Source organism: Gymnoscopelus microlampas (genome assembly GCF_963454915.1).
Source record: "Gymnoscopelus microlampas genome assembly, chromosome: 8".
Lineage (NCBI taxonomy): Eukaryota > Metazoa > Chordata > Actinopteri > Myctophiformes > Myctophidae > Gymnoscopelus > Gymnoscopelus microlampas.
In genome coordinates, this window is record NC_139945.1 from 26,703,360 (window position 1) to 26,725,880 (window position 22,521).

Sequence of the window (22,521 nt, forward strand, 5' to 3'; positions counted from 1 at the left end):
AACGCTGCATCACGATTTCAAAGGACGTTGTACTCACCTCTGTTTCTTTTGTCCTGGCCAGTTCCCCAGTGCGTTCTTCCAGGGTAAGGCAGACCTGTGTGGCTGTCTGTGCTATGAGATCCTGAAGTGCTGCAACCATCGCTCCAGCTCCACACAGACCGAAGCAGCTGCCTTGCTCTACTTCTTCATGAGGAAGAACTTTGAGTTCACCAAGGGCAAGTCCATAGTTCGCTCACACCTCCAGGTCAGTTGGATCACAGTGTGCGTGCGTGCGTACGTGAAACGAGAAAGAGATTTGTAGCTTACAGTATATTAGAACATAGTTTTTATTGTATGAACTATTGGTTCTGAGCAACTACTTTGAGGTGAAGTGTTCTGAAACGAATACCTCTAACACCTCCTCTTAAGGGCCGTTAACACCAAGCACTATAACTATAACGATAACTAAATCGCACACCATTGTATTTGTTATAGTTGTGGTGTGTACTCTGCCATCCACTTGACGATTTTTAAAACTACATCTTTATAGTTATAGTTATAGTTATAGTTATAGTGCTTGGTGTGGACGGCCCTTTACAGTTGTCTCCATGTGATTGTGGCCTCAATTTGTTTTGTTGCACTCATATTATCTGTGACTTGTAGGTGATCAAGGCAGTGAGCCAGCTGATAGCAGATGCTGGTATTGGAGGCTCACGGTTCCAACAGTCCCTGGCCATCATCAACAACTTTGCAAATGGAGATGCACCGCTCAGGGTAAACCACATGAACTCTCTCCATCTCCACTGATACCTTCATGTCATGAATACAGTACAGAAACACAGTCTTTTGTGTCAAGGACCCCTGAATTGATATATATTTGTCCATGGCCCCCCATCTGAAAAATAAATGTGCCAGGGACCCCCAGAAGAGAAGATTTGAGTTAAAAAATCAAAATTATTACATTTTTCAAACACTGTTAAGATCTTTCGAAAATAACAGATGTACAAGCTCAAGCTTGTAAATCTGCTATTTTTTAGTAGCCCACGTTTAAAGTATGGATAAAGGGGTTCAAATCATTGTGATGCTGTATTAATACATTTTTCTGGGGACCCCTTGGAACCACCTCAATGACCCCTGGGGGTCCCCGGATCCCACTTTGAGAACCAATGCAGTACAGTACTGTGCATCTTCTGACATGCTATGTAAAGTAAAAATCTCCCCAAGTACAGTACCTGAGTAAATGTACTTCGATAACTTCCCATCAGCAGCTCAATCCGACTCCTTTTCCCGTCACTTCCAGAACACACCGTTCCCGGCGGAGGTGAAGGACCTGACCAAGCGGATCAGGACGGTGCTGATGGCCACGGCCCAGATGAAGGAGCATGAGAAGGACCCAGAGATGCTGGTGGACCTGCAGTACAGTCTGGCCAACTCCTACGCCAGCACGCCTGAGCTGCGACGCACCTGGCTGGAGAGCATGGCCAAGGTGCACGTCCGCAACGGAGACCTGTCCGAGGTACGCCAGAATAGGCCTGTCACAATTATTACCTAATCGCAATTGTTTGACATAAATGCAATTCGTTTTGCATAATCTTCATTATCATCATAATCGTCTCCACGTTGAAAAATGTTCATCATACCTACATATTCCTATGTAGTGTAGTGGCTCACAACTACAGCTCATTGTAGATCGTCTTTTTTTAAAGTATAAAATGATTAAATATGTCATTTCTTTGTATATTGAAGTTATTTTTCACATCTGACCTGCGCAATTTCTTTTTACGAAGCCTAATAGATTTGTATTTTTTACAATTAATTTAATTACTGTATAGGTTCCAATGTTCAATGCCAGAACACAATTTAATCGTTAATCGCAATTATTTGTATGACAATTAATCATTAAGTAAAATGTCAATATCATGACAGCCCTATGTCATACCAGCAGCTTTTAGCTGCAACCAGAGTTGGATTTGCTGGGGGAGATGGGGGCGATCCAAGCCTCTGCTTTTGATATCCCCACCTCTGGTCATTCATTGTTATGGTTGGTGGGGATATGTTTTATCCCTGCTTTAACCCACATAATATCTCAAAAACAAGTGAATTTCAAAATGATCCAATCCACAACGCTGTGAGCTCCATCTGTTCAAAACTTTCAGCGCTGTAGGCATCAGTGAGCTTGTGTTCTGTGCTGCACACTGTACTTTGTCAAGGCCTGAACCGTCAGAGATGTGTGTTTGTGTCTCTCTGCTGCAGGCGGCCATGTGTTACATCCACATATCTGCCCTGATAGCTGAATCCCTGAAGAGGAGAGGTAAATACACACATTCTGACCAATGCCTCCATGCTGTGCAACTGGTGTGTGTGTGTGTGTGTGTGTGTGTGTGTGTGTGTGTGTGTGTGTGTGTGTGTGTGTGTGTGTGTGTGTGTGTGTGTGTGTGTGTGTGTGTGTGTGTGTGCGTGTGCGCTTGTGTGTTGCTCCTGTGGAGTTGCTGTGGAACATGCAGATCTGTGTAGGCGCACCAAACCTCTAACCTTCAGAAAGTCCTGTGGCAGTGGTGGCATTCATCCTTTCTGTCAACACGTGCAAAGCTACCATTCTGTTTCTCGCCTAATGGCACTATATTGCTGGGTTTGAGATCATGTGCATGCTCAAATTTTGTTGAGCTGAGTGTGCATCACATGCCATGTTGTGTGCATCTTTGTGTGTGTGTGTGTGTGTGTGTGTGTGTGTGTGTGTGTGTGTGTGTGTGTGTGTGTGTGTGTGTGTGTGTGTGTGTGTGTGTGTGTGTGTGTGTGTGTGTGTGCGAGCGCGCGCGCCTAGATACTGTCGATCGATACTGTAGACAGACAGACAGACTCATGCAGTTGTCATACTAGCACCGCTGCTGGCATGAAACATAGGTAAGAATAGAGATATATACAGCTAATTTTCAGGAATAAAAAATAAGAACGCAAAAAAATGGTAACATACCAATAACTTCAAATAACACATACAAATATATCATTGACTTACGTGCCCGGCACTGTGTGGTGAGAGCAGCAGTGTTCAATGTTGGGTGTGGGAATGGAAGGAATCTCGATATACCCGACTGACTCTCCATTTAAGCCCCATCCTTTTTCTACCTTTATAGTTTATAAATAGTGGTTGACATCTATACGTTTGCCATGGTATGGTACATGGTCCTGCATTTGCAATTCTGCCTGCTTGTGTGTGCATGCGTCACCGTGTAGACAAGAAGCATGTGTCTACATCTATCTCTGTATCTTTACACGTAGCTCACATCCTTTATGCTTTATTCAATGTGGCTGTATGTGTCAAAATGGCTAGCAGAGCATGCCCATAGCACAGCTTTTTTGGCTAGCCTGCTGACGGTCTTGTCCAAGAGCGAACGCAAACAACAAGTGGACGTAAAACTGTGTCACCTGCTCCTCCCTTCCCACCAAACAGGCTATTGGAGAACTGACAAGGCCAGGATGTCCCGTGTGTCCCCAGAGGAGAGCCCTGTCTTTAACTGTAGCTCCTTACTAACTACCCCCCGAGACCAAGACAGTGAGTGTGCCCGCCGGCCGGGGGCCAAGCTGGGGAGGTGGGGATGGGGGTTTGAAGACAAACGGAGGTGGGGACAATAAGCCGCGGGGTTGGCGAAAGAGACCTCGTGGGCTTTAGGGCCATCAGCGTCAGAGAAATACATGAACTTCTTTCAGTGAATAGCACAGTGTCGTCGTCGACGAAGTGCACAGTAAGATGGAGCGACGAACACTGCCCATGTCTTTATATTTTGACGTTTGATAGGGTTATGATCACCTTGACTGCTGTTGTTTGTCTTTCAATGTTCACTATTTCTATTTCTCACTGGATATGGGTCTCTGTGTCACTGGGTATGATGTGGAGCACAGTCGTGTTAAAGGGGGTGTAATTGATGTTTTTGTTCAAAAGTTAAAGCTCTATATTTTGATTAGTAATGATTGCTAGAGTGTTGTTCGGTAACAGATGTCTACAACTTTTTGATATGTAGAAAATCTTCAGTTTGGGATAATAATTATCAGGAGGAAGAACTCCTTTTTTTAGTCTTCCAGTTTGCCTGCTAATTTTTTGTTTCATCACTTCCAATTTCATTTGTTTATCCGGTATCCAGTATATGTTATCCTTACTGATTGGATATCATTGGTATCCCGACCCTAAAGAGTTGGAAAGATGGGGAGACCCCTGTTACAAACACTATATATAGCTATTCCACACTTACACAACTTTTCTTTTTTAATCTCTTACACCACCTTTAAGACCATGTTTGAGCTTGTGTAAGATGATATGGGGCACTATGGATGTTCAGTACAAGGACGATTGTGCAAGATTGTTTTAAGCATGGATGTGTGGAGCATGGTTGCATTATCATGGGTGTAAATGTTTACAAGCTGAAATTGATAATACTTGTGGTATTATTAGTACTATGAATACTATTAAAGGGGCATGGAACCCTAGTCTGATTTTGTAGTATGTTCTCCAGTTCAGGTTAAAAAACTATAGCAGGGTGAAAACATGGCAGGCTGCATAAGAACGACCTTATAGTACACTGTGATGTCAGCAACACAGTTGCAGCTATCAAATTAATAGCTGCAACTGTGACACCTAAATCTCACACACCCATTATACATTTATGTAGCTTCAGCTGTGTTGCTTACTAGCCTACCATGATTTTTAGGCTGCTGTAGTTTTTACACCAACTATGAAATCAGCCTAGGGTTTCTTACATCTTTAATAATAGCAGAAGTCACTTAAATTCTATATACTTTGTTGTACATCAATAGCGAAAATAGCCAATATACAAGCTCACAACTCGTTGCATTGTGACGCATTGTTTGATTTATTTAATGTATTTGATATACTTTAACAGAATATATATACATATGCATAATATACTAGTTCTTTCCTGGGAAAGATGACAGATAGTTGTTGTGCCGGTGAGGTAAGAAACCCTAGGGGGGCTTATAAGAGAACCTCACCGTTTACTTACATACAATTTGAAAAAAACTGATCACAAAGTAAAAGAAAATAGGACACCAAAAAATATATAAAAGTACATACTGAGACAAAAAAAAGACAAAGCATAATGCTACTACTCATGTGAAATAAAACATAAAAATGGAAATGAAAAGAGGATCGTGAACTTGGAGATCAGCTATTTTGGCTGAAAGTTTTCCTATTTTCAGCTTTTGTCTATTTCCGCCTATTATGACGTGTCCAGAATAGGGACGCTAGGGTTCACGTGGTTAAAGTCATGTGTGACAGGGTTATTTCCCTGTCTGCAACCCCAGCATCGTTCTCCATGGGCTGGGCTGCCTTCATGTGCATCAGTCCCAACGTCAAGGAGGAGGGCGCCATGAAAGAGGACACTGGGACGCAAGACACGCCCTACACGGAGGTAATGAACACACCTTAATCCATACAAACCCTAGGCTGCCATGAATTGTAATATTAAGAGAAAAAAACTAAGCTTAACCTACTGTAATCCTGCAGGTGCTGAACAGAATTCAAACTGAAATACGGGCGACCTGATAGACAAGTGGTTAGGGCATAAATCACATCAGTGAATCCTCGGTTCAATTCCCGGCTGGACAGGCCATTTGCCCCTACTCTCTCCCTCTCCGAATTCCCTGTCTCTCTCCACTGTCGCTGTCAATTAAAAGCTTAAAGATGTCCCCAACAATTACCTCGAAGGCAGTGTACTGACCATAGAAGAGCTGTTGCTGACGACAGTTTGGAAGTGTTTAATGCAGGGGTCTGCAACGTTTTCAGGCCAAGGACCCCCTAGATGAGAGAGAGATGAAGCAGGGACCCCCTCTATATTGTATAAAATTGTGTTTCAGATGAAACTTTTTTTGTTTACTTGGTCTGCCCTTTTTTCCCTCCACACCTATACCGCTTTACCAAAAATAGCCGATCTACAAGCTCACAACGCCTCGCAGCGCGAGGCGTTGTGAGCTTGTAGATCTGCTATTTTTGGCTAAAGTTCTCCACAGAAAAGGGATGCTAGGGTTCAAGTGTTTAAGGTAAAAAAAAAATCATATCTCAAAGATTTGGCAGACCCCCTGTAGTAAGCTTGTGAGCTTGTAGATCTGCTATTTTTGGCTAAAGTTCTCCACAGAAAAGGGATGCTAGGGTTTAAGTGGTTAAGGTAAATAAAAAATCATATCACAAAGATTTGGCGGACCCCCTATAGTAACGCTGAGGACCCCCTAGGGGTCCCGGACCACCTGTTGAAGACCCCTGGTTTAATGTACATGCTGTCTGTGTGCACAGGACACCCTGGTGGAGCAGTTGGAGCTGTGTGTGGACTACTTGTGGAAATCAGAGAGACATGAGCTCATCGCCGACATCAACAAACCTGTCATTGCTGTCTTTGAAAAGAGGCGGGATTTCAAGGTGATTCCTCTGTCCATTTAGTGTACATATATATGTGTGTGTGTGTGTGTGTGTGTGTGTGTGTGTGTGTGTGTGTGTGTGTGTGTGTGTGTGTGTGTGTGTGTGTGTGTGTGTGTGTGTGTGTGTGTGCGCGTGCGTGCGTGCATGTGTGTTCTGCTCTGTTGGCCATTGTTGATAGCTGGAGAAGGTGCTGCTACGCTGTGTCGGATTCCGCCACAGAGAGCTAGTTTCTATTTGTCATTATGTGTGCGTGTAGAAGAGTATAACTCTGTGTGTGTGTGTGTGTGTGTGTGTGTGTGTGTGTGTGTGTGTGTGTGACCCACAGAGGTTATCAGAGCTGTACTATGACATCCACCGGTCCTACCTGAAGGTAACCGAGGTGGTGAACTCAGAGAAGCGACTCTTTGGTCGTTACTACCGCGTGGCCTTCTATGGACAGGTATGTAACACATAAAGCACAACACACACACACACACACACACACACACACACACACACACACGCACACACACGCACACACGCGCACACACACACACACACACACACACACACACACACACACACACACACACACACACACACACACACACACACACACACACACACACACACAGCCCTCATGTAACACAATACTTAACTACTGTATCTATCACAACTGTCATGGTTGTTTATGCTTCACATAAACAACCATGACAATAAATGCTGCGGGTAACAGATTTACAACTATAAATTACATACAGCATGGGACATTAGATTGGATGCCTGTAGGTGCTGCGCTATTTGAATTGATTTGAAATACCCCACACTGCTAGGGGTGCCGTGATTCTCCAAATCCACGATTATATTTTACTTTCAATGTTAAGGTCGATTTAAACTTTTTAAATCACAGTTGGAAAACAATTCCTGGTGGCTTTTTGCAAAACCCTTCTGCCATATCTCTTTTTTAGCTGCAGAGCGCACTTCCGCTTATGTTGATGGTTCGATTGATTTTAGTTTCACCCCTACACATCACACGTACTGTATGATGTGAATTATTAACTGCATACAACCATGGTTGTATCCCTGAGTAACTTCACATCCCTGGCTTTATCTACAGTATAGAAAGCAGTGGTATGTGTTAGGGCTTTACTTTGAAGAACTTGGATCCTTGACACAGTTTCAAACCTGTTAATGAGGGAATGATATTATACATGGATTTGCAGAGAATAATGAAGTCTTATGCAGGTGTTACGTTGTTTGGAGAGATGAGATTAGGGAGAGGGAGGGGGTCTGATTTAGAAGGAGTCAAACCAGGACATTGGGTCTTCTCAGTCACAAATTCTACTTAATGAACGAAAGAATGAAAATGATTTTGTAGTTTTGTCAGTGCTAGAGATGGTAAGAATGAGGTCAGAGTCTCTCTTCAGTCAGACAGTTCCTTTAATTCCATCTGTCTGCTCTTTTCTTCTTTTTGTTTATTTTCTATATCAAGATTGCGGTAAGTTTTTCGTTTGGTGTTTTTTTTTCTTCTTTTGTTTCTCTCTTCTAACCACTTGACCTGTCTTCTCCTTCCACCTCTATTAACAAATACTGCTCTGACCCCTTTGACGGGTTCCTCTCCAGCCTGCTCTTCTCTATTCTGTATACATATTCGTGTATATAATATACTATATATGTATAATATATGTTTGATATGTATACTTCCCATAATCTATAATCCAAGATTACCTCTTGTGTCTTGTTAGTAGGAATGTTTAACGTTCCGCAGGACTTTTGTCAGAACGTTTAACGTTCTACAGGACTTGTGTCAGAACGTTTAACGTTCTACAGGACTTGTGTCAGAACGTTTAACGTTCTACAGAACTTGTGTCAGAGTGCCTCTAGTGGACAGACACAGGCAGAGACATTGCTGATAAACCTCACTCACCTTTGGCCTTTTCACTCCCATGGTGCTTTGACAATGACCTCTGAACTGCCCCCATCCAGAGCATAACGTTGCTTCCTCGTTCTAACAATCCGATGGTTTGCTGTGACGTAGTTGTTGTTGTGATAAACGGTGACATGAGAAACCGCTCTTGACGCCACATGAATCTGACTCGACACGTTTCAAAGGAGGAACACAAATGAACTATTTATGAACAGTGTATGGACTGCCGCGGTTCGAACCTCCAGACTTCATGTCGCCTGGTTAAAGCCTGCAGCATTACAACAAACGACTCCAAACTTTTTTTTGGCTTCGGCAGTGCTTGCCAAACCGAACAAAGTTCTTAGAAGACAATGCTATTTTAAAAACTACAGGTCAGCTCTGAGTTTTAACGTTAGACCATAGTCTAATGTAGTCTGCCTAGCAACAACACAGCTCACTCAAACCACTGAAACATTGTGTAGAGTGCTGGAACAGTGGTTTTACCAACATCAGAGAGGAAATATAGAGGTGTTTGTACCTCCTAACCTCCTCAGCCAACCTCTCTTCAAAACTATCCATTGTTCACAGCTGGCAGAATCAAGCCTTGGGCAGAATGCATAAACAAAAATAAATAAATCACAGCCACATTGAACTTCTGACCAATCACACACAATGTTCGGCTAGGGTGTATAGCTAGTTCAAAACCAAAGAACGCCGGCAAGGCACTGCCAAAGTACTTATTTTGTTCTTATTGACAAAAGAAGATGCCAAAGAAAGCGAAAAACCTTTGTGTTCGTTTGGAGTATGTTGCAGCCTAAAGTGTCCCTGAGCACGACACTTAACCTCAACTGCTCCCCCGTGCACTCACTCTGAGCAGCACACTGCTGGGTCAATGCAGAGAAGTAATTTACCCTTTGGGATTTTGCCTGTATGTTGCGGCAGGGTTTCTTTGAGGAGGAGGAGAGCAAGGAGTTCATCTACAAGGAGCCTAAACTCACGGGGCTGTCAGAGATTTCCCAGAGGCTGCTCAAACTCTACTCGGATAAATTTGGAGCGGACAACGTCAAGATGATCCAGGACTCCAATAAGGTAACTGACAGCACGGTCCCCATAATCACATTCACCTCCACATTTAAGCTGACAATTCAACTCTGGATGTACCGTAACTTATGTGGGAGTGTGTAACTTCAGTGCATAAACTGTGAAGCTAATACATTTTGAATTCTATAAACAGATTTCAAATTATTAAAAAAAAGAAAAAATCTTAATCATTGCCAAATGACAAATGGTGAAAATAGCCAAACATTTTGGAAAAAGTTGAAACGGTTTGAAAAATGTAACATGGTTGACATACATTTTTTAAATTACATTTTTAACTGTGATATTATCAAATATACAGTAATATATCAAACATATCAGGCTGACCAGAATCAGGGATAAAACAATATCAAAAGGGATATCAAAAGCAGAGGCATTGATTCCCCCACCATCCGCCCCAGCAAATCCAACCCTGCTGATAAATTTGGTAATATTCCGGTATTCGTACATTATAGATCTTTGAATGGCGAATAATATTTGACCACAGGTGAACCCCAAGGACCTGGACGCCAAGTTCGCCTACATCCAGGTGACCTACGTGGTGCCATACTTTGATGAGAAGGAACAGCAGGACAAGAGGACAGACTTCGAGAGGCACCACAACATCAACCGATTTGTGTTCGAGACGCCGTTCACTCTGTCAGGGAAGAAGCACGGTGACGTGGAGGAGCAGTGCAAGAGACGCACCATACTGACCAGTAAGAAGACCATACTAGTCTAAACCAGTGTTTCTCAACCTTTTCAGGCCGTGACCTCAATAATAATCAGATTTGAACTGGGGACCCCCCACCCTGACAAGCACTTGGAATTGTAGGTGGAGGCATTACATTTAGTTTGACTCGGTTCCACAAATGCAAATTGTGAAATTAGCCGATCTACATGTAAATTAGATCGGCTATTTTCACAATAGTTGCCTCTTTCTTAGATAAAATTTGACAATTTGACAATTTTTTATAGTATAGTTTGTTGATTACTTTTGACACAGTAATGGTCTTATTTTTTATTTTATGTTTTATTTTAGCAGTATTAAAAAGGTCTTAAAAGTCCTTAAATCATAACTTTCGAAATGAACAGATGCCCTGTGTACACTTCCACTGTATGTTGGTTTGTTTAAGTGAGAAAACGTTGTACATACACATTAAGCAAATCATCTGGGTCGCCGTCAAGCACCACGTGGGGAGGGGGAGGGGCTGGGTGCTGGCACTCGGCTCCTCCTGGGCCTTCTGCTTCTGTTTCATTTCATCAACTACATCGCAAAACTGCTCACAAAACACTTTGTCCTTGAGGTTGAAGGCCAAACATTGGGCTGACAGTTGTCTTTGTGTGTAGTCAGAGGTCTCAATGCTGCCTATAGACGGGTTTCATGTTTGTAAACATTGAGAGGATATGACCGCGCAGAGGAGGGGGTAAGCCTATGGGTGCGTTTGGAAATTACGCACCGGAGCACACTCGCCTATTAGTTTGTATTGGCCAGTGCGCTCACTGCCGCTCAGGGCTGTATTTTCGAACGCGCCTTTCCCCCAGGCATGCGCAGATTGCGCATTCTGCTCTGTGATGACGTCGCTCGGAAACCCGTCTATAGGGTGGGGCCTTTCTCCACCATGAAGCTGAGCAGGCCTGTGAGGATAGCGGATACGGACCAGACAGGATTCCATGTATCTGGGTGGAAGTCTGTGATGGACAGACATAACCGTGTGTTGCACTTGAATCTCCCATTTGGTGTTATCATCTAGATCGTTGGTTCTCAAAGTGGGGTCCGGGGACCCCCAGGGGTACTTGAGGGGGTTCCAGGGGGTCCCCAGCTAAATGATGGACAGGAACCAAATGGACCCTTATGGGTCTGTAACTCAGAGAGTGTACAAATGGAACCAAATGGACCCTAACGGGTCCATTTGGTTCCATTTGTACACTCTCAGAGTTAAATTGACATTGGTTTTACAATGTGAATTGGGGTCCCAGAGGTATAAATGCCACTAGATGGGGGTCCGTAGCCTAATGCATGTCAAACTGGGGGGTCCTTGAAATGAAAATGGTTGAGAATCACTGCTAGAGAGCCGTAAAAACCTTCTCTTATTGGGGTCCCTCCCTGGCTTATCTTTTCAAATGGGGGTCCGCGGGGTAATAAGTGTCAATTAGGGGGTCCTTGACATGAAAAAGTTTGAGAACCACTGATCTAGATACTGGCTGGTTTAAAGGGGAATTCCCGTGGAAATATGAGTTTGCCGCGGTAGTATCCCCCTTCATAGGGGGTTTTCTCGGGGACCCCTGACAACATCGTGCCATTCTAGAATGTTGGAGGGGAGAGGTTCTGCACAGATGTAAGGCTCCGGGTCTGTCTTTATTCTGAGGTAATCCTGTTTTAGTCGCTGGGTGGCTGTAGTTGGGGATGTAAAGCAGTTGTTTTGGTTGACAGATCCATGAAACGAGGACAACGACGTAGTGTTAGCTTAGCAGCTATCGCCAACACTGAAGAGAGTAGAACTCTACTTTTTGAAATATTTAACGTTAATATTATAATGGATCAGATGGAAGTCAATGTGGCTCTGAACAGGCTGAAACCATGCCCAAATGTGCAGTTACACATCATAGATAATGTCATAGATCGTTGGTTCTCAAAGTGGGGTCCGGGGACCCCCAGGGGTACTTGAGGGGGTTCCAGGGGGTACCCAGCTAAATAATGGACAGGAACCAAATGGACCCCTATGGGTCTGTAACTCTGAGAGTGTACAAATGGAACCAAATGGACCCTAACGGGTCCATTTGGTTCCATTTGTACACTCTCAGAGTTACATTAGCATTGATTTTACAATATGAATTGGGGTCCCAGAGATAGAAATGCCATTAAACGGTGGTCCGTAGCCCTAATGCATGTCAAACTGGGGGTCCTTAAAATGTATCTTTTCAAATGGGGGTCCGCGGGCTAATAAGTGTCCATTTGGGGGTCCTTGACATGAAAAAGTTTGAGAACCACTGTCATAGATGACTAACGTCACAGGCTGGTCACATGAAGTCCCAGATCCACATTGGAGCCACGCCGTTCTCATGTGGATCACGAGATCCACATAATTCAATATTTTATTTATGTATGTATTTGTCCTGTGTCCTTTCTTCAGCCAGCTCCAGTTTCCCCTACCTGAAGAAACGCATCCAGGTGGTGGAGCAGCAGAGCACCGAGATGAACCCCATCGAGGTGGCCATCGACGAGATGTCACGCAAGGTGTCTGAGCTCAACCAGCTGTGTAACATGGAGGAGGTGGACATGATCCGACTGCAGCTCAAACTGCAGGGCAGTGTCAGCGTCAAGGTGCGAAACCACGTCTGCTCTTTGTATAACAGTACAGTTATAGTCCAGTTACCCATACTTTGAGCCTGAGCCACGTCTCAAGTCACGTGACCATATTGTGATCATTTAAAATTTAACAATGATAAAAGATTAAATAATACGTTAATAATGGGTCAGGACGAGGGTGCCTGGTGCCTCAGCCAAGATAAAGCACTGAACATTATGCTTCTTGTGAGTCGCGATGAGCCAAATTCAAATCCAAATCCCATCATGTTCCATCCTGCCTTAGCCTGGTTCCAGACGAATCTGCCTTTGCAAAATTGCGTTGCACTTTAGCCCTCGGAATATTGTCTGGCCACGCGAGGCTAATCCTGCCTTATACTTGCACGCCAGATCTTGCCCCGGAAATGGGCTTGGTGCATCATGATGTAATAAAATAAACTCATGAAATCATGAAATCATGAATGAATTCACTCACTCACTCACTCACTCACTCATTCACTCATTCACTCAGACATAATATGGTACATTACCATATATACTTATTTACGTTTTGTGTTTTCAGGTAAATGCAGGGCCCATGGCTTATGCCCGGGCCTTCCTGGAGGAGAAGAATGCCAAGAAATACCCAGACAACCAGGTCAAACTACTCAAGGAGATCTTCAGGTGGGATAGAAGTTAGAACTGCTTGCTTGAGCTGAAAGCTTACATATTGTAAGCATTATTGTACATATTTTATTGCTACCAGTAGATGGCGACAGAAGCCCAAAGGTTAGAGAAGTGTGCTTGTGGACTGGATTTTCACTTCAGTGTTTCCCCCTCAACTGCTGTTGAGGCAAGCAGGCACTTTAAGGTCCGCACCACTAGTCAATACATTTAATTTTCTATTCACGGCTTTGGCCATATATCACAGATTGTCCATAGTTATAAAACATGTACCTCAATATCTACTGTAAGTCAATGTTGGCTAAACATCAGTTAACCACTTAAACCCAACATACTGTTGTACATCAAATAGCGAAAATAGCGCTGCATGTGAAAATAGCAGATCTACAAGCTCACAACGTGTTGGGTCGCAATGCATTTCGGATATTTTCTCTATTAATCATGCAACAAAGTACAGTATACAGCAGTGGTTTTCAACCCTTTTCATATCAAGGTCCATTATTTATTTGGCATTTGAGCCACGGACCACCATTTGATGAGATTTAGACTCTCAGACCCAAGACTTGGAATATTCTTTTGTCGTTGGATAAGATTTTGTCCACAATTCCATGCTGTATTGATGTGGTACCAATAGGAGAGATAACAGGCCAACGTTGATCAAAATAACAATTCTTCTACATTCTCTAATTGTGTAGACTTCTTGTAAATTAAGTAATGCAGATGTTTAACAATAATTTAACTCTTGAGAGAGTAAAATTAAATATTAAATATTTTACGCTCTCAAGAGTTAAAGATCTATAAGGGTCCATTTGGTTACCAACTCTCCATCATTTAGCTGGGGACCACTTGGAACCCCCTCAAGGACTACTGGTAGTCCCCGGACCACTGGTTGAGAACCACTGGTATATAGTATACACTAAGGATGTTGCTGTGTAGAGGCAGTGTACGTACGGTGCCTAACTGCTGGTGTTTGTGCTCATGTTGGTGGTGCAGGCAGTTTGCAGAAGCGTGTGGACAGGCCTTGGATGTGAACGAACGTCTCATCAAGGAGGACCAGCTGGAATACCAAGAGGAGATGAGAGCTCACTACAGAGACATGCTGACTGAGCTGTCTGGCATCATGAACGAACAGGTCTGTCTCTGTCTGTCTGTCTGTCTGTAATTCCTAAACACTGATGAATGGGGTTCTACACTACAACTGCACAGTAGCATTTTGAACTATCGGTCGGCCAATGGCAATTGTTACTTCCGCATTCTTCTTGTTCTTATTGTTATAACTGTGCACACTGAAACAAATTCCAGATCAACTGTAAGTTGGTTTTGCCAATCAATGATTGATTGTATAATGAATGTTACATGAATATTCTTCATTTAAGAAGTGGGAGTGTCGTAATTCTCTGTTTTGTACGTATCTTAATACATACAAAACATGCGTATAGCTGCAGAAATACATAAGTAGCCTACTGTTATTTGAAATGGTCATTAAGTATCCATTATACCGCTTTTTTGGTGAGACTGTTGATTGATTGTCTGTCTGTCTGACTGACTGACGGTCTGACTTCTCACACTGTCTCTCTTCTCAATGTCTTTAGCCTTTCTGATAAGCATTCTCATTTCTGTGTATTATGTTTCTGTTGTCATTCTTCTTCTCCTTTCCAACCTTTTCTCTCTGGTCACAGCTTCCAAAATGAGTTTTAGCCTGCAAGTAGCTCCTCTCTCTCTCTCTCCTCTCTCTCTCTCTCTCTCTCTCTCTCTCTCTCTCTCTCTCTCTCTCTCTCTCTCTCTCTCATCTCTCTCTCTCTCTTCTCTCTCTCTCTCTCTCTCTCTCTCTCTCTCTCTCTCTCTCTCTCTCATCTCTCTCTCTCTCTCTCTCTCTCTCTCTCTCTCTCTCTCTCTCTCTCTCCACCTCCCCCCCCCCCCCCCACTATCTGTAAGTCTGGAACGTCATACAATCAAACTCCCTCTTTAACATGTGCCTTTACCTTTCATCTTGCTGTTTTACCCCAGTCAGACAAACAGTAACTCAAAGCTGCAATCCGTAACTTGTATGTCCAACCTGAGATTCGAGCCCTGGGTCTCATGAGAACAATTATCTACCTACCGTTCATCCGAAATGAAATCCCTGCTTGCCATGGGATATATATATACCAACCACTGCAGATGTACTGGTTATATTGGTTATATTATAAGTCCTGGATTACAGCTTTATAACATACATTGTCATTTTTTACACACAAACTATTGTTGATGATACTAACTCTCCATCTGTGAAATGTGCTAGTTTTAATACCAGTGTTCTCTCTCTCTCCCGGTACAGATTCCTCACACAAGACAACCAGGAACAGAACGACACAGTGCATACTAAACGGCCAATAGACTCATTCATTTGCATTGGAAACTGTGGGACATTTTTCCCCCCACATCTGTTTCCATACAAAGCCCTAAAACTCTTTTCTTTTTTGCTTGTTGCTGACTGTTGTGGTTTCCTGCTGTTTAGTGGGCATTGGGGGACGTCATGTTGGAACTATGAGGGAAATGTAGTTAGAGAAAACAAGGGAAGAGGTGTGTAGACTGTGGTTGTGGTAGTCTGTGGGTCCTGTTGATGAACATTGACTATCTAGAGGCCGGGCTGCTGGGACTGTTAGCTACTTAGCTAATGTTGTTTTTTTGTAAAGACTCCATCCATGTATAGTATGGACTTGCCTGTCCTGAAAACAGTTTTGTTACCTTACATTCTTATTATGGCCCGATTTATACTTCGTCCTACGGCACTGTCGCGTCCTGAAAATAGCCGATCTATAAGCTCACAACACGTTGCATTCTCGGCTATTTTCAGTACGCGACGCCGTCGTATGACGGAGCATCAATTAGGCGTTATTCACTTTGATTGACACTTTCACATGCAAGAACATACAAAACAGAAATACATCACACACACATGCACGCTCGCACACACACACACACACACACACACACACACACACACACACACACACACACACACACACACACACACACACACACACACACACACACAGAAAACATGCGCCTTCTCTCCACAACCCCGTCCCCTTTTAGAAAACAGTGACTTATTCAAGCTTGAGGTGCGTTCAACTGAACATGTACGTTTTTATTCTGGTGCATTTTTAATTACGATATTTCAACTTTTCTGAAAATTATCATTGTATTTCAACCTATTGGAAAAGAGAACCCTGGATGATGACTGTAATGTGAACAGGCAATGAACCTTGGATTACGCATCTTAACTAACCGAGCAATCTGATTGGTTGAGCACACCTCTAGACTTCCTGTCTGAATGTAGAGCAGTTCCATATTACCACTTTGTATCCTTGCTAACATTCTGAAATTCTCAGCTTGCAGATTTTCAAACAGAAAAACTTTATGTTTTATAACATTTTTATGATTGATGTCATTGTTATTGTTATTATTTCCTGTACTGTTTTGAATTGTAAATAAGAAATATTAATATTTAAAATGGTTTCAGACATTTCTTTTTTTATATATAAAAAAAAATACAATATATGAATATTTGTTTAGCTAAATAAAAAAACGAACAAACTAAAGTTTTATGTATAACATTTAAATAAAATTTTGTTAATGTCCGAAACTGATGTGCATAAGTCCTTCTGAAATACAACCAGTATTCCTCTCTAAAATACCCTTGTCTGATTTACAATTTAAATATGTTAATTTCAGCAATAATTTGTTGTTGAAGAGCACATAATTTTACACTGTTATGGTCAAAACAGGAACAGTCACTGAAGAGACTATGGCCCTGTCTGGAATGGCATACTAACATACGCCAAATACATCTTTAGTAGCCTATGTCCGAAAGCTTATTAGCTACTAAATAGTATGTGAGATGCATACTAAATTCAGGTTTAGTAGTATTCAACACTGTGGAGAGTGTAAAGCATACTAGAAATAAAGCATACTGTTTGGTATGATACTATACAGTATGCTGAAAATAGCATACCGTTTAGTAGTACCTTAGTATGAGATTTCAGACTCAACCCATATCGTTGCTGCTGGGCAGGAAACCTAGTATGTCCATATTTATCATTTTATATATTTTCATAAATCAACGCCCTATTCTATATTAAACAAAAATAGCAAAATGTGCCGATCTACAACTTACAATGGCATGCCCAAAATAAGGGTGCCAGGTTGAAAGTGGTTAAGTCTGTCTGTGGGTTTTACACAATACATATAATTACTACATTGGATGCACTGTACACAGGCTCTTTTTTTCAAGTACATGGACATTTAACAATTTATGGACATTGGGTTTTCACCAGCAAAGATATTATTATTTGTTCACAGGTGCTTCATTGTGGAGGCAAATAATAGTGCATTTCCTTTCACTCCTTGCTAAGGATATTAAGCACATTACGGCCAGCTACCCTTCTGCTGTTTGCGAGTGAAAGTAGACATGGATGAAATGGAAGTGAAGGTTCCAGCTGGGCACCTCCACGCCTCATATCCTGTCTGTTGGCTTGATAGGAGACCAGGCGGTGTAATTATAGATAATTGCCGGGTCCTTCACCTGCTCAATGGGAGGATGTGTGTGAAGTGTGATGAGCAAAGTCGTTCTTTGTGTCGTCGGCTGGCACAGCAAGAAAAGAAAATCACATTTTTCTTTTCTTTCTTGTCACCTCACAAGCAGCACAGACAACGAAGACATAAATTACCATTAAATGCACCGACTCTTAAGTGTCACCCTTTAGACATTTTGGCCGATCATTTTGTGCACGGTGTGAATGTAAGTCTTCTTATTGTGCTACACTAGGTTAAAGCAGCCTTTGTGAAGGTGAAGACGCCGCAGCCTTTGAGTTTCAAGACTTCAAAGCAGCAGGATGATCAAAGCAGCAGGATGAAAGAGGTCAACCTCTCTTTGATCCGACAAAAACCTTTGGCTTAGAATCAACCTTGTGATGACCACAACACACACACTGTACTGACCATAGCACACACCGACTGATCACAATATCACACACTGACTGACCACTTTACTGAACTTTTAACATTACATCTAGTACTACTCATCCAAAAACTTCTCGTGTCCTACTCAAATAGCTTGTTTGAGTGCCATTTTCCAACGCCACGAATGGCCTCATTCGTGGCATCCTCATCGGACACAAAAGGTACCTGACGAGTCAGACTCAGGGTTCCTGACTTGTGTGACCAGGAATAACTTCATAAATGTCACTTTAACTTTGGGTTCCTAGTCAGACGTTGACATGGTCAGTATCATGTGACATGACAATGACCATGATACTGACATTATACTGACCATGATACTGACATGACACTGACCATGATACTGACATGACACTGACCATGATACTGACATGATACTGACCATGATACTGACATGACACTGACCATGATACTGACCATGATACTGACATGATACTGATGCGATACCGATAAAAAAGAATGCCCCCAAAAGATCTAAAACAAAATAGTGATTGACTGCAGTCCAACCAACCAAATGGGTACAAAACGAAGCTCCTCCCTTTGAAAGTGAAACTGTATTGCTTGGGGTAAAGTGTCTTTCATTACAGTACAGTATGTCAGGGTGTCCAGTCCCAGTATTTTCCGAACAGGTATAATTACTACCCTTGAAGAGGTGAGCAGAAGAGTTGTTTACTTATTTATGCTAAGAGCATCGCACATGAATGCAGGTTAAGTGGCTCCAGGATGTCTGGGGTAAAACAAAGATCCAAAAAGGCAAAACATAATGACCAACTGATGTTGACAGGCAGAATTTGCCACTTTCTGTGTCCTCTTCCATCTCTTTCTCCCTCTTCTCCTGACCTGCTAAAACAAAAACCATCGCCCTTGACATCACCTGTCCACCTCGTTAGTCTCCCTCTCTGCTGTCTTCTTGCTAACTGATAGCGGATTGACTCCCTCCCCTCACCACCTACCTACCTCTGCAACTCCTAGTCCCTGCCAGCTTCTGTCACCTTTCCTCTCCACCCCCCCGCCCCAGAAGAGAGAGACAGAGAAGAGAGAGAGAGAGAGAGAGAGAGAGAGAGAGAGAGAGAGAGAGAGAGAGAGAGAGAGATATGATGATGATTGGGTTTCTCTCCCCTGCAGAGGACCGGCTCATTTTTGCCTGCAGTGCTGCTCAAAGTGTCCTATACGGTAGTGGGGTCAGGTTGCTATGAGTCCAGGTCAACAAGACAACACCACCTAGCTGCTGTGTTGGTACAGTGTCTCAGTCTATTGTGTGGAGCTGGTCCATCTATTCATGCTGAGAGACAGCTATTCATATTTTATACTCCCATTAAAAGCCAGCCAACCCAACTGTTACCCTCTAAAGAATATATTCACCCATCTTTTAAATTGGAAATTGGTTTAACTTAGCCCTACCTTAAATGAATGTACCAACTGTAAATTATCTCCCTCTATGATATATTGTATATACCACAGTGTTTTTCTTTTTGTGTGTGTGATTTATTTCCAAAGGACAGAGAGAGAAGGGAGAGACATGCATGCCAGACAAGATGGGAGTCAGATAATGCCCTCGAGCTGACAAAAGGAGCATAATACATATGATCTTGTTGAGCAACCAGGCAGTGTTTTTAACACTGTCTCCATATACTGTAACACCTATATAAGGGACACATTTTTGAGAGATGAGCACATTAACATTGCACCAAATATATCAAATACCTTCAACCATTGATGGTTATTATAGAGGAAGTCTTAGCAATTTAAAACACTTTTATTTGTCCACCAATTTTGTATGTGCACTAATGCATGGCACGATTCCGCTGCTATAAAACCAAAAAGTGTATACTAAATATCTTCAACAATAGCCGATCAACAAGCTCACCACGGATCATGTTGCAACGTATTCTGAGCTTTTTCCCCCCTTTTTTTATTGATCATGAAAAACATATGCAACAATAACATGTGGCCCACCATAATCGAACGGATAAACGCAACAAAAGCTGACAGCTTTTCCATTGCAGACTTTACTTGCAGATCTGCAATTTTTCGCTAGGGTTCAAAACTATCCTGTGATCACAAACACCATGAGCACATGATCAAGCCCCATTCATGGTGTTTATGCAGATGAGTGTAATTGGCTGTAATTTTCTCCTTTGTGTACCTTGCAGCTTGTCTTTATTTGATGTTTAGGCAGTGGTTTTCTTGGTTTTATCAAAAGCTTGTTTCCTGTATTGCTTTTATTCTGCCATTGTTGACCCTTTGACCTCTGTCTTTATCTATAGTAACTACATGGATATGCTAAAACAGATCTGTCACACAGCTCACCTGCTCTGTAATCACTCTCTCTCTCTCTCTCTCTCTCTCTCTCTCTCTCTCTCTCTCTCTCTCTCTCTCTCTCTCTCTCTCTCTCTCTCTCTCTCTCTCTCTCTCTCTCTCTCTCTCTCTCTCTCTCTCTCTCTCTCTCTCTCTCTCTCTCTCTCTCTCTCTCTCTCTCTCTCTCTCTCTCTCTCTCTCTCTCTCTCTCTCTCTCTCTCTCTCCCCCTCCTTCTCTCTCTCTCTCTCTCTCTAGCTCTCTCTCTCTCTCTCTCTCTCTCTCTCCCAGGTTGAAATGAAATCTACTGCAAGTCTATAGCCTACCTCTTCTCTCTTTATCTCTCTATCACCCTATCTCTGATTTCTTTCTCTCACATACCCAGATGAGAGCATGCACTAGTGTTGATTTCGTAGACTAAAACTATGACAAAAAATGTTCATCGACTACCTTTTTTCACTGACGAAAACTAAATAAAAACTAAGCTACGATGACTAAAACTAAGACTAAATATATTGACAATTTTGTCAACAAATAAAAACTAGACTAAAATGTTTGTAAGGGACTAATGGAGAAGAGATCCAATAGAACTAAAAGACATGTCATTTTATGTTTGGTTGCGCTCGGGTGTTGCATTCTGAAAATAGCAGATCTACAAGCTCACAACATGTCATTGTGAGCTTGTAGATCTGCTAATTTCAGCATGCAACCAAGTGTGAAATCAGGCATTATACGACGCAATCAAGGCCTGCCAAAATATATTTTAGTCGACTAAATCAACTGTAGATTTAGTCAACTAAAATCCTATGATATTTAGTCAACTAAAACTAGACTAACAGTAAAACATTTCAGGTGACTAAAATATGACTAAAACTAAATGAAAATGTATTCAAAAGCCTATGACTAAAACTAAATCAAAATGTGCTGTCAAAATCAACACTGGCATGCACGCACAGCTCCCACAGCAGCACACACACACACACACACACACACACACACACACACACACACACACACACACACACACTACTGCATTTATCTGAACATACATTGTGTTGGTCTAATATTTTTATTTAGTTAAGCCTTTCATTTTTTTTTATAATTGAGTTTAACCCTGCAATGGAATATGTTTTCCTTTTTTACCACAGCAAGTAGCCTAGTCTTCTAACCACACACAGAGTTTCTTTCCTCCAGTGCTTAGCCTATGACATTTCACAGTAAGTGATTTAGGACGTCCACTTGTCCTGCAGTGCTGCTGCATCCTGATTCATGACAAATGAATATTTTAGGCTGCTGTCAGGATATTTGGAAAGATGGAGAAGCGGAAATGAATCTGTGTTGTTTGGCCAACATCTTCTAATCAGTCTGTCTCAGCCAGCCAGGTGGTATATAAGGTAGCCAGGCCTCAACAGTAAGACTACCAAACAAAGCCTTATGCTCAGGTTGCAGGACATAAATTTGCCAAAAAAAACAACAACAATAAAGCTGTCTGTGCAGCTATTGAGTAAAACTAGGTTATAGGTCTACGGGGGCCCGGCGACGTGCACATTTCATTTCCGACCCCATGCTTAGGTTTTCCTGAAACTGGACCCGCGGGCCGATTAATAAAACATCCATTGTGCCGGTGTGTGTGGCTGATCCACCCGAGCTCCTTCAGCTGAATAAGCGGTGAAAGGCAACATAGGCTAATCTATCTAGAACAAGATCGGGACTGAGATTGAGAGTCCGTCCGTCTCTCACACACACACACACACACACACACACACACACACACACACACACACACACACACACACACACACACACACACAGAGAAAGGGACACTCTGCAGGAGAGCCAGCCAGAAAGACGCAGACGGGGTAGGGTCAGGGTGCCACTGCCAGGCACACACC

General features: G+C 42.5%; 1 protein-coding gene and 1 pseudogene across 6 annotated transcripts in view; one reads left to right on the top strand and one right to left on the bottom strand.

The window, feature by feature from the left end:
- The window catches only part of dock10 (dedicator of cytokinesis 10), a 133,478-nt gene extending 116,650 nt beyond the window's left edge, over positions 1 to 16,828 (top strand). For 4 of the 5 annotated variants that reach the window (XM_084064331.1, XM_084064329.1, XM_084064330.1 and 1 more), the window contains 14 exons: positions 62 to 244; positions 643 to 753; positions 1,280 to 1,495; positions 2,233 to 2,290; positions 3,428 to 3,529; positions 5,293 to 5,399; positions 6,278 to 6,400; positions 6,726 to 6,839; positions 9,228 to 9,374; positions 9,871 to 10,081; positions 12,497 to 12,687; positions 13,232 to 13,332; positions 14,326 to 14,464; positions 15,650 to 16,828. In XM_084064331.1, coding sequence (XP_083920457.1) covers positions 62 to 244; positions 643 to 753; positions 1,280 to 1,495; positions 2,233 to 2,290; positions 3,428 to 3,529; positions 5,293 to 5,399; positions 6,278 to 6,400; positions 6,726 to 6,839; positions 9,228 to 9,374; positions 9,871 to 10,081; positions 12,497 to 12,687; positions 13,232 to 13,332; positions 14,326 to 14,464; positions 15,650 to 15,697 — 1,851 coding nt within the window. In that variant the 3' untranslated portion in view covers positions 15,698 to 16,828. The remainder of the gene's footprint in view (positions 1 to 61; positions 245 to 642; positions 754 to 1,279; positions 1,496 to 2,232; positions 2,291 to 3,427; positions 3,530 to 5,292; positions 5,400 to 6,277; positions 6,401 to 6,725; positions 6,840 to 9,227; positions 9,375 to 9,870; positions 10,082 to 12,496; positions 12,688 to 13,231; positions 13,333 to 14,325; positions 14,465 to 15,649) is intronic. The other variant, XM_084064333.1, reaches the window with a different exon arrangement.
- On the bottom strand, positions 10,494 to 11,967 carry LOC311050041 (ubiquitin-conjugating enzyme E2 J2-like; annotated as a pseudogene). Its single transcript has 4 exons — positions 11,964 to 11,967; positions 11,553 to 11,829; positions 10,962 to 11,112; positions 10,494 to 10,731 (listed from the first exon to the last, which is right to left on the bottom strand). The product of its transcript is annotated as a ubiquitin-conjugating enzyme E2 J2-like (transcript).
- Positions 16,829 to 22,521: the final 5,693 nt, after the last annotated feature.